Source organism: Phoenix dactylifera, chromosome 2 (assembly GCF_051530095.1).
Source record: "Phoenix dactylifera cultivar Ajwa chromosome 2, Ajwa_hap1_PhDact_Kaust_v1.1, whole genome shotgun sequence".
Taxonomy (NCBI): domain Eukaryota; kingdom Viridiplantae; phylum Streptophyta; class Magnoliopsida; order Arecales; family Arecaceae; genus Phoenix; species Phoenix dactylifera.
The window spans coordinates 4,950,035-4,960,648 of record NC_143191.1 but is presented as its reverse complement, the minus strand read 5'-3'; the positions used below and the strand labels follow the sequence as shown (position 1 = coordinate 4,960,648).

The 10,614-nt window shown below is 36.1% G+C and overlaps 1 protein-coding gene across 3 annotated transcripts; it reads left to right on the top strand.

Moving 5' to 3' along the window:
* Nucleotides 1–1,488: 1,488 nt before the first annotated feature.
* LOC149768191 (UPF0481 protein At3g47200-like) lies at nt 1,489–10,244 on the top strand. Of its 3 annotated transcripts, none has more exons than XM_089928684.1 (5): nt 1,489–2,105; nt 4,159–4,338; nt 5,143–5,277; nt 7,228–7,356; nt 8,407–10,244. In XM_089928684.1, the coding sequence occupies exons 2-5, from the start codon at nt 4,167–4,169 to the stop codon at nt 9,963–9,965; spliced, it is 1,995 nt and encodes a 664-aa protein (XP_089784810.1). In that variant the 5' UTR covers nt 1,489–2,105; nt 4,159–4,166; the 3' UTR covers nt 9,966–10,244. The 3 variants fall into 3 exon arrangements, with proteins under 3 accessions (XP_089784810.1, XP_089784809.1, XP_089784811.1); XM_089928683.1 differs by having other exon boundaries at nt 1,490–2,031; XM_089928685.1 differs by lacking the exon at nt 5,143–5,277 and having other exon boundaries at nt 1,490–2,031.
* The last annotated feature ends 370 nt before the right edge of the window (nt 10,245–10,614 follow it).

Below are 10,614 nucleotides of genomic sequence, written 5' to 3'. Positions count from 1 at the left end.
AATGGAAGGAGAACCTAATCCTATTCGTCTTGACTTAACAAAATATCAAGACTATCGCCGAGCCGAGTCTGGGTTTACCGAATCTCGAGCCGAGCCGATCTGTTGTTTTTGGATCATTTATCCAATGACTCGATCTGAATCCGAATAATTTACATTATTCAAAATAATGGAAGGGAAAAAGGAGAGTCCTTCCCGAACGATTAAACAGCATGTAACTTTCACGAGAAGCTCTTGACAGCAGCCAACGACTGCGACAGGGCCGCATATTTCCAAAGGAAAAGAAAAGCTTATACTTAATAAAATGAAATTGGGTTGCCATTACTCTACTAGAGACTATATTTGCAAACAATGTAGAGTTGCACGGATGTCCAGCTGGGCCTCGCAAGGGAGGAGAGCGGAAAGTTTGGTGGGGGCTGACGTGGTCTCCTTTGTTTGTCTCCTATGCAAGGTGGGGTGGGTCACCGCGGGAGACACGGTCTCCTTTGTTTATCTCTTATATAATTATTTTAAGAAGATCTTGACCCTTTCGAGGCCCAAGTCTTTCTTTATTGCTACCGCGGGGCCAGCTGTCGAGCGGTATCACTCATTAGCATTACAATGATTTTTGGATGGGGTATGATCCGACTCATACCTGAGCCAATTCCAATTTTTTTGAGTTAGGTCCGAATTATACAGAGATTTGCCCCGATTCGATCCAACCCAAATGACTCATTGGATCAAAAATTATTGCCATGGACCCAACCCGACCAAACCCAAATTTTTATTGAGGTAGGTCTGGTCTAAAATTAGGATCCGAACAAAAACCAGGTTGGCTTATGACTTGGTTCGACCCGACCCATTTGCACCCATATATAGCTGGCACTTTATGACCGGTTTGATTAAGCTGTAACTAATTGCAGCTATGAGCTATAGGAGCATGGAGTGAAATTAGCTAGACATGAGTTTAGCATGACAATGATGGGATCCTAATTTGTGGGCCCCATCCCACTATTGGCAACTAGTTGAGCCCTGACTTGTTTCATGATGTTTATTCTAACACTGATTTCATGATTAGATAGTGCTCTTCACTTGATTAGCATTTCTTATCTTACTAGATGATGACCGATGAGGCGGCTATGGTCACCATGTTCTTAAAAAGGAGAAGGCCAGAAAAGGACTTTAGACCTATCGCTACAACTTGATTCACGACGAACTTTGCAACGCAATGTACTTATCGATAGCCCATTTTGGCAAAATAGTTATGAAAACTACGTCAAATGCCAAATTTAATTTAACGACGCAACTTAACTTATTTTTTTATCCCTTGCATTTTAAAAGGTTGTCCACTGAAAGATATGCACAGACCATGTAGCCTTCAAATGAAGCTTGAACTTTCTATTCTTTGTTTGACTATTATTTTGCATTTAGCTCTTACATAATTACTATTTTATGTTCAGTCTTTGTCTAGTCTTACTCACCGATCATCCGCCAAATAGTTTGTAATGTTTTATATATCTATTTTTCGCACAATATTGCGTGAAAGTCTAGATGGTATGGGACTAAATATAAAATGGTCATCAAAATCTCTATTTAGAAAATATAAAAAAAGACATCAAGTATCAAGGATGGAAATAAAATTTTTAATTATCAAAAATTAAACATACAATGAGAATCAATTCAGGAGATAGATAAACTTTAAAGAGGAAACTTAGACTAGATTTGACATCCTCATGCCCAAACAACAATAATTGAGATTCTTGTCTCATGTCGTTGTTGAGCACATTTTAGATTCTTCTAAATGGAAGGAGAACCTAATCCTGATTGTATATATTACGGATAGATCTCAGAATCAAAAACAAAGAAGATTGGAAGTAACGAGGCAGGGCGAGGAAAGAGATTCATTGGAGGGACGATAACTTCCACCGAGAGCCAACCGTCCGTACGCGGTTGAGTTCTAGATTCTGCAATCCCACTCTTGCTGCAACACCTAACAGCACATTTTGTGTGCGCGCGTTGGTGCGCACGCTCACATTTGGTGTTCTTTTGTGCACGGTAACTTTCCAGCACATCAATTAATTTGTCCGTTTGAGATGCTAGACTATTAAATGTACCAGGGTCGCTCAAAGGTGTGTTTCTTATATAATATCAGGTTTGGTGTTACAAAATTCTTTTCTTTCCCTTTCTTCAACTTCAGCTGAGTTCTTATTTATGATCTTCTGAATCGTACGAAAAATCTTACTTAATTATTGATTTTCGGTAAAAATTAGATTTACCTTCTTTGTATAATGATATTTATATATATTTAAAAGGTTTCTTGATATTTTTACTTGTGGATCTAGGTATGGAGTAAGCAATACACATTAGTGAATGCTCCATAAATATTTATTTAATGTCCAATATATATATATATATATAGATTTTGAATATAATATATATATTTGTTTAGATTATTGTCCGCTCTCACAATCCATAAAAAAGTTATTTATTGTAGAACAAAAAATTTGATGAGTATAAAGTTAGACAAACTTATCTTATTGAGACTAAAATAGAAATAATCCAAGTCCTTCGGATCATTTAATGTGTGTAAATTCATCACCGCTCAAATGCCATGCTTCACCAAAACAATGATCGTGAATCATTTTGTGCACAAAAAATCTCTCAACAAATCATTTCCTTTATATTTTGAACTGTGGAATGAAGAAATTGGACGCATGCTCGCGCGGAGAGAGAGGGAGAGATTCTTGTTGAGAGAGTTAAGAGGTAGGAGGGAGGGGTGGGAACCGAATCTTAGCTTCTCCCAACATGGGCGCCCAATCCAGACTCGGTATACCAACATCTAGTGACATCTAAATATCTATGATTTTATAAAAAAAGATTTATATGACTTTCTCGCAAAATCAATATTTATATGGAATATTTTAGTGAAATCCGCTATGCTATAAATACCCGATAGAAATGCAAAAAGTATCATACCTTATATAAATGCTTAGCCTACATAATTATTATAGTAATTTCTCTTAGAAATTATAGTAATTTACTCGGTCAAGCACTTTATAAGCCAGGTTGTAACATAAACGAAGAATCCCTTAATAGCATGTCGCCGAGCGATATGATAAATTTTAAATATAAAATGAGAATCAATTCTAGATATATATAAAGTTAATAATTTTTAAAACATTTCACAATTTTGTGACACTCTAGTCTTCTTACATATGGCATCATCTATCATTTGGTTAAGTTTCTTTGAAATTTGGATTATGTCGGTCATAATTAGGAATCAGATTACTAATGAAAGAATAAGAGAAGATTAGACTAGATTTTATTATTTGGGCATGTGCCCAAATAATAATTACTAATTTAGATTTTTGTCTCATGTCAGTGCTGGGCATATTTGAGATTTTGGAGAATGAAAGGAGAATCCGATTCTAATTGTTTTGACTTATCCAAGTTTAACTTAAGACTCTTATTTTTTTAAAAAATATTCAATATTTGAAGCCTTAATTTAATAAAAGGCGAGCTCTTAGAATGAGATGTCAACCAATAAATATCACCCAGTGCCCAAATAATAATTAATAATTTAAATTTTTGTCTCATGTCAGTGCTGAGCACATTTGAGATTCTCCAAAATGGAAGGACCATCCGACCCTAATTGTTCTGACTTATCCAAATCCACCCTATAACTTAAGATTCTTATTTTTAAAAAAATATTAAATATTTGAAGCCTTACTTTAGTGAAAGGCGAGCCCTAGAATGAGGTGCAAACCAATAAATGTAACTGAGATTTAAAGGTTCAAAAAGTCAAGCCCAAACAGGCGCCAAGATATATTTATATATATTACTGATAAATCTCGAATCAGAAACAAAGAGAATTGGAAGTGACGAGGCAAGACTAGAAAAGAGATTCCTCAGAGTGGTGATAATCTTTGCTGGCTCTAGATCTGATTTTTTTAATTAAAAAATATTTTTCAAAATATTCTAAGGTATTTGTTAATTTGTTTGGCTCAGACTCAAGAAATATAACAAAAGCAACTTTCTTGCATGAACTAAAAAAATTATCCTTGCAAATCAGTTATTTTATTTTTGAATTATAAATGTCTCTTTTATTTCTAAATCATTTCTTTTCTAGAAATTATATCAATGTTGCTTGTTCAATATCAATGTCTTTCTGTACATCATCAGGTCGTGGCATGGATCCCCAACGCAGCACAGTGGATGAAGTATGTTCTGGCTCCACATCGGCCACTCATGGCGATACAATACCCAATGAGGCCTCAGCGAGGCCAGAACCAACGAAAGAGGCACCGAAACCGAAACGGGCACTAAGCTGTCCTCCAACCCAGAGGACGTCACCAAGCTCTGGTACGTCTACCTCTTCCACCGTTGGCTGGTTTCCACCACGAAAAGCAAAAATCTTTACCAACGTATTAACCACTAATTACAAAATCTTCGAGGATGAATTATCTCTCTTTTATTTATATGGCATCATCTATCATTTGGTGAAGTCCCGACAAAAGTAAAAACTGGATCATGTCGGTCATAATTTTTATATTAGGAACCAATTAAACTACTAGTGAAAGCTTAAGAAGAGATTAGACTTGATTTGATATCCTCATGCCCAAATAATAATTAATAATTTAGATTTTTGTCTCGTGTCAGTGCCGAGCACATTTGAGATCCGATCCTAATTGTTTTGACTTATCCAAATCCAACGTATAACTTAAGATTCTTATATTTTAAAAAAATATTCAATACCTGGAGCCTTAATTTTGTGAAAGGGGAGCTCCTAGAGTTGAGAAGGTGCCAAGCTATATTTATATATTTTACTGATAAATCTTGAATTAGAAACAAAGATAATTGGAAGTGACGAGGCAGGGCTAGGAAGGAGATTCGTCAGAGTGGTGATAATCTTCGTTTGCTCTAGATCTAGTTTTTTTAATTAAAAAATACTTTCCAAAATATTCTAAGGTATTTGTTAATTTGCTTGGCTCATATTCAAGAAATATGACATAAGCAACTTCTTGCGGAAACTAAGGAATTTATCCTTGCAAATTTGTTATTTTATTTTTGAATTATATATGCCTCTTTTCTTTCTAAATCATTTCTTTTCTAGAAGTTATATCAATGTTACTCGTTCTTTATCAATGTCTCCCTGTACAACATCAGGTCCTCGCAGGGATCCTCAAGGCAGGACAATGGATGAAGCATGCCCTGGCCCCACATCATCAAGGACATTTGTTTCACCATCGCGACCAATGGAACCGGCACTTTTCCCATTCTGGGAAAGTGGTCCAATCTTTGGTGCGTCTACCTCTCCCACCGTTGGCTGGTTCCTGCCACTGAAAGCAAAAATCTTCCCCAACGTATTAACCACCAATTATAAAATTTTCGAGGATGAATTATCTCTCATCTAATCCATATTTAGACCTCCACTATAGATTAAAATGTGGTATAAACAACAACTATCAAATACATTATTTGAATCCTTGTATAACTCTCTTTCTCTCTCTCTCTCTCTCTCTCTCTCTCTATATATATATATATATATATATATGTAAATACATAGCAATGATTGAAATTTGTTGTGGTTGGAATTTTTTCTCGAGTCGATGAGTGCTTTTTGGGCACATAGCTTTCGTTTTTATATTTAATTTATTGGCATGTGAAGCTAGGTGGTTTTTTGTTTCTCTAATAAAATAAAGATCTCATAAATTTAAAAAAATAGAAAACCTCAAATAGTCATAATTCCATGATTGTCATATATATTATCATATTCTCAACATAATTTTTAAATATTATGTTTTACTAATTAGAAGTTAGCACTCTTGATGATATAATGCAAATTCTGTACATTCTATTTATCTTTTATTTTCTGCATGAGAGATAATTAGTCAAATTTTCTTTCTTTATTCTTACTTATTTCATTTTACTTTCCAGGTTTTAGGATTTATTTATTATTTACCTTTTTCAAATTGTGGTCAAATATTGTCAACCTTTTTTGTTTTTAAATGGTTGCTTTCTAATAGTTTCTCTTGGAGTTCTTGGATCATAGTTGTCATATGGTTTTGATCGAACCATAGAAAATTCTTATTCCTAGCAGATGTCTAGATCCCTTAATTTTGAAATTTTTGCTTGTTTCTGCATGAGAAATAATTAAATCCTAGAGATTACTTGCATACCGTCAGTTGCATAATTTAAATACAAAAGGCATATCGTGTCAAATTTGCTGGGCCCATGTTCAAGATATTGTATATTAAAAGCAACTTGCTCGCAGGAACTGGAGAATTTTTGCATGAAAAATCAATTATTTTAATTTTTGAACTAAATGTCTGATTAGATAATTTCTCTTAGAAGTTATAGTAATTTATCCGGTCAAGCACTTTATAAGCCAGGTTTAACATTCACGAAGAATCCCTAGATGGCATGTCGCGGAGCAATATGATAAATTTTAAACATAAAATAAAAATCAATTCTAGATATATATAAAGTTTAATAATTTTAATTTAAAATATATCATCAAATAATTTTGTGACACTCCAGTCTTCTTATTTATATGGCATCATCTATCATTTGGTGAAGTCCCAAGAAAAGTAAGAACTGGATCATGTCGGTCATAATTTTTATGTTAGGAACCAATTAAACTACTAGTGAAAGCTTAAGAAGAGATTAGGCTTGATTTGAAATCCTCATGCCCAAATAATAATTAATAATTTAGATTTTTGTCTCGTGTCAGTGCCGAGCACATTTGAGATCGGATCCTAATTGTTTTGACTTATCCAAATCCTAATTCTTATTTTTTAAAAAAATATTCAATACCTGGAGCCTTAATTTTGTGAAAGGGGAGCTCCTAGAGTGAGGTGCCAACCGAAAAATGTAACTGAGAAGGTGCCAAGCTATATTTATATATTTTACTGATAAATCTTGAATTAGAAACAAAGATAATTGGAAGTGACGAGGCAGGGCTAGGAAGGAGATTCGGCAGAGGGGTGATAATCTATGTTTGCTCTAGATCTATTTTTTTAATTAAAAAATACTTTCCAACATATTCTAAGGTATTTGTTAATTTGCTTGGCTCATATTCAAGAAATATAACAAAAGCAACTTTCTTGCGGAAACTAAGAAATTTATCCTTGTAAATCGGTTATTTTATTTTTGAATTATATATGCCTCTTTTATTTCTAAATCATTTCTTTTCTAGAAGTTATATCAATGTTGCTCGTTCTTTATCAATGTCTCCCTGTACAACATCAGGTTCTCGCAGGGATCCTCAAGGCTCGACATCTGATCGACCAACGACACCATCGCCCCCATCATCAACCCCATCCGATGAAGCAACGCCACCGCCAGCTCTCCCATTCGGCGAAAGTGGACCAAACAATGGTACGTCTACCTCTCCCACCGTTTGCTGGTTCCTGCCACTGAAAGCAAAAATCTTCCCCAACGTATTAACCACCAATTATAAAATCTTCGAGGATGAATTATCTCTCATCTAATCCATATTTAGACTTCCACTATAGATTAAAATGTGGTATAAACAACAACTATCAAATACGTTATTTGAATCCTTGTATAACTCTCTCTCTCTCTCTCTCTCTCTCTCTCTCTATATATATATATATATATATAGCAATGACTGAAATTTGTTGTGGTTGGAATTTTTCTCGAGTCGACGAGTGCTTTTTGGGGCACATAGCTTTCGTTTTTATATTTAATTTATTGGCATGTGAAGCTAGGTGGCTTTTTGTTTCTTCAATAAAATAAAGATCTCATAAATTTTAAGAAATAGGAAACCTCAAATAATCATAATTTCATGATTATCATAAATATTATCCTATTCTCAACGTAATTCTTAAATATTATGTTTTACTAATTAGAAGTTATCACTCTTGATGATATGATATAAATTCTATACAATCTATTTATCTTTTATTTTCTGTATGAGAGATAATTCAAATTTCATTTCTCTATTCTTACTTATTTCATTTTACTTTCTAGGTTTCAGGATTTATCTGTCATTTATCTTATCCAAATTGTGGGCAAATATTGTCAACATTTTTTGTTTTCAAATGGTTGCTTTCTAATAATTTCTCTAATTGGAGTTCTTGGATCATGGATGCGATATGGTTTTGAACGAACCACAGTAAATCCTTATTCCTAGCAGACGTCTAGATCTCTTAATTTTGAAATTTTTGCTTGTTTTTGCATGAGAAATAATTAAATCCTAGATATTACTTGCATACCGTCACTTGCATAATTTAAATACAAAAGGCATCCTGTCAAATTTGTTGGGCCCATGCTCATGATATTAATAAAAGCAGCAACTGAGAAATTTTTGCGTGAAAAAATAATTATTTTAATTTTTGAACTAAATATCTGTTAGATAATTTCTTTTAGAAGTTATAGTAACTTACTTGGTCACGTACTCTATAGCGCCTTGTAAAAATAGAGGAATGCGCCCCCCCTACAGCACCGACGAGGAGTGGATCAATGAAGTGAGGAAGGAAGTAAATTCAGCACAACCTATGGACCATCCCGAGGGACCATGCACCATCTTCAGGGTCCCCAAGCACATCCGACGGTTGAATCGTGAAGCCTACAAACCAGTGACTGCTTCCCTCGGACCTTTTCACCACAACTGGTGGGCGACTTCCCCCATGAAAGACCACAAGTGGCGGTGTGTCCGGCACCTTCTATCGCGTCATCCAAGTCGGGAGCATCCAAGTCAATTGTTGAACGATTGCTTGTTGGAGTTGAAGGAACATGATGAGGACGTCCGGAGCTGCTACTCTGAGGAATTCTCTGAACTGAGTGCCCAAGATATGGCATTGATCATGTTGCTTGATGGGTGCTTCATCATTTACCTCATGCTAAAAATGTGTCCCAGGAAGGAATCATTGAAACCAAGAAGGAAACAAAGAAGGCGAAAGGGATTGCAAAGGACAGAGGGTATGATTGAGACGAGGGAAGGGGAGGTTGTTTTAAATATCGAGGAGAAGGATGAACAGCTTGAGGGCCCAACTGTGGCAGGGCTGTTCACTCTGAGTTTAGTGGTTTATGATCTGCTGAAGGTTGAGAACCAAATTCCTTTCTTCATCATCCAATTGCTATTTGATCATCTCAAACCATGCGAGGATGGACTTGTTGACCTTGCTCTCCGGCTTTTCAAGGACATCCATCCTGAGGAATCCAAATCATTCAAGCCCTCCGGAGAATACCATCATCTGCTCCATCTATTTTATTCATCTCGGATCCCTTCAAAAAAGTCAGCAGAGTCTACATCGGCACCAGGGGAAGCTGCATCTGGATGTATTCCTGAATTCATGAAGTGCAAGCGGAAGAAAGCAGAAGCTGATCCTTCACGACGATCTGCACCCAAGTGGATTCCTAGAGCGACGGAGCTCGACAGGGCGGGGGTGAAGTTCGAGGGGAAGAAACTGGAAGACTGTTTCTTGAACATAAAATTCCAGAAAAGGAAGATGAAGCTCACGCCACTGCTATGCCTCCGGAAGTTGTATTTAATGTTTCGGAGTGGGAGGATGGAGATACCACCACTGCAAATCTATGACTATACAGGTCCTCTCTTCCAAAACCTCATAGCTTTCGAACAGTGCTATTCCGACACTGAGATGTACTTTACGATATACGCACTCTTTATGGATTGCATCATCGACCAGGCTGAGGACGTGCGGTTGCTCCAATTGGGAGGCATACTGGAACATAATCTTAGCAATGATCAAGAAGTGGCGGACCTCTTCAATAAGTTGGGCAATCAGATACACTATGTTCCGGAAAAGAACTACCTTGCAAATCAGATTGAGGAAGTAAACAGGTTTTATGAAGTCAAATGGCACAAATGGCTTGCTGCTTTGAGGCGAGACTATCTTGGCAACCCATGGGCTACAATTTCAGTGTTGGCAGCGGTCTTTCTTCTCTTGCTGACCGCCATGCAGACAGTATTTTCTGTATTGTCCTATTTTCACTCTTCATAGGTGTCATTAACCTGCTTGCCTGTGCAAACACGGATCATGCGACAAATATAATGGAAGGGTGACTGGATAAGAAAGGATTCCCTCCAAAGATGGATTCTGGAGAATTTTCATTTATTTGGGGAGAATAGAAACTAGACGGTTTGCTGTGGTTGTTAGGTAGTATAGATAAATTTGGTTGGCTATGCTGTTGACCTCATAAAATATAATTTGCTGCAATGTATCATGGTTGGTTTGTAATTTTCTTCGAAGTTAGCTATGGGATCTAATGTTGTTGTGCCATGTCCCAAATCAAACATCTGGCTCCGAGCACGTAGCACGGCCGCATGAGCCCTAGAGCAATGTCCTAGAGATTATGCAAGATCTAAGGTGAACAAATATACAATAGCTCAACAGTGGATAGCCGGATAATCTAAAAAAAATAAATCCATCATATTTAAATAATCCAACCGGTTCAATTACCAAATCTTCAAATGTTCCTTGGTATCAAAAAATAAACTAACTCAAAGCCCTAATCCCATCCAAAACTGTGCATCTTGCGCTCTGAAAGGAGAAGGGAAGAGGTGGTGCGAGTTTTTTTTTTTTAGCGTTACAGCCCAGTAAAAATCTTACACACTCACACCAATGTAAATATAGTAAATTTAAAATAAGG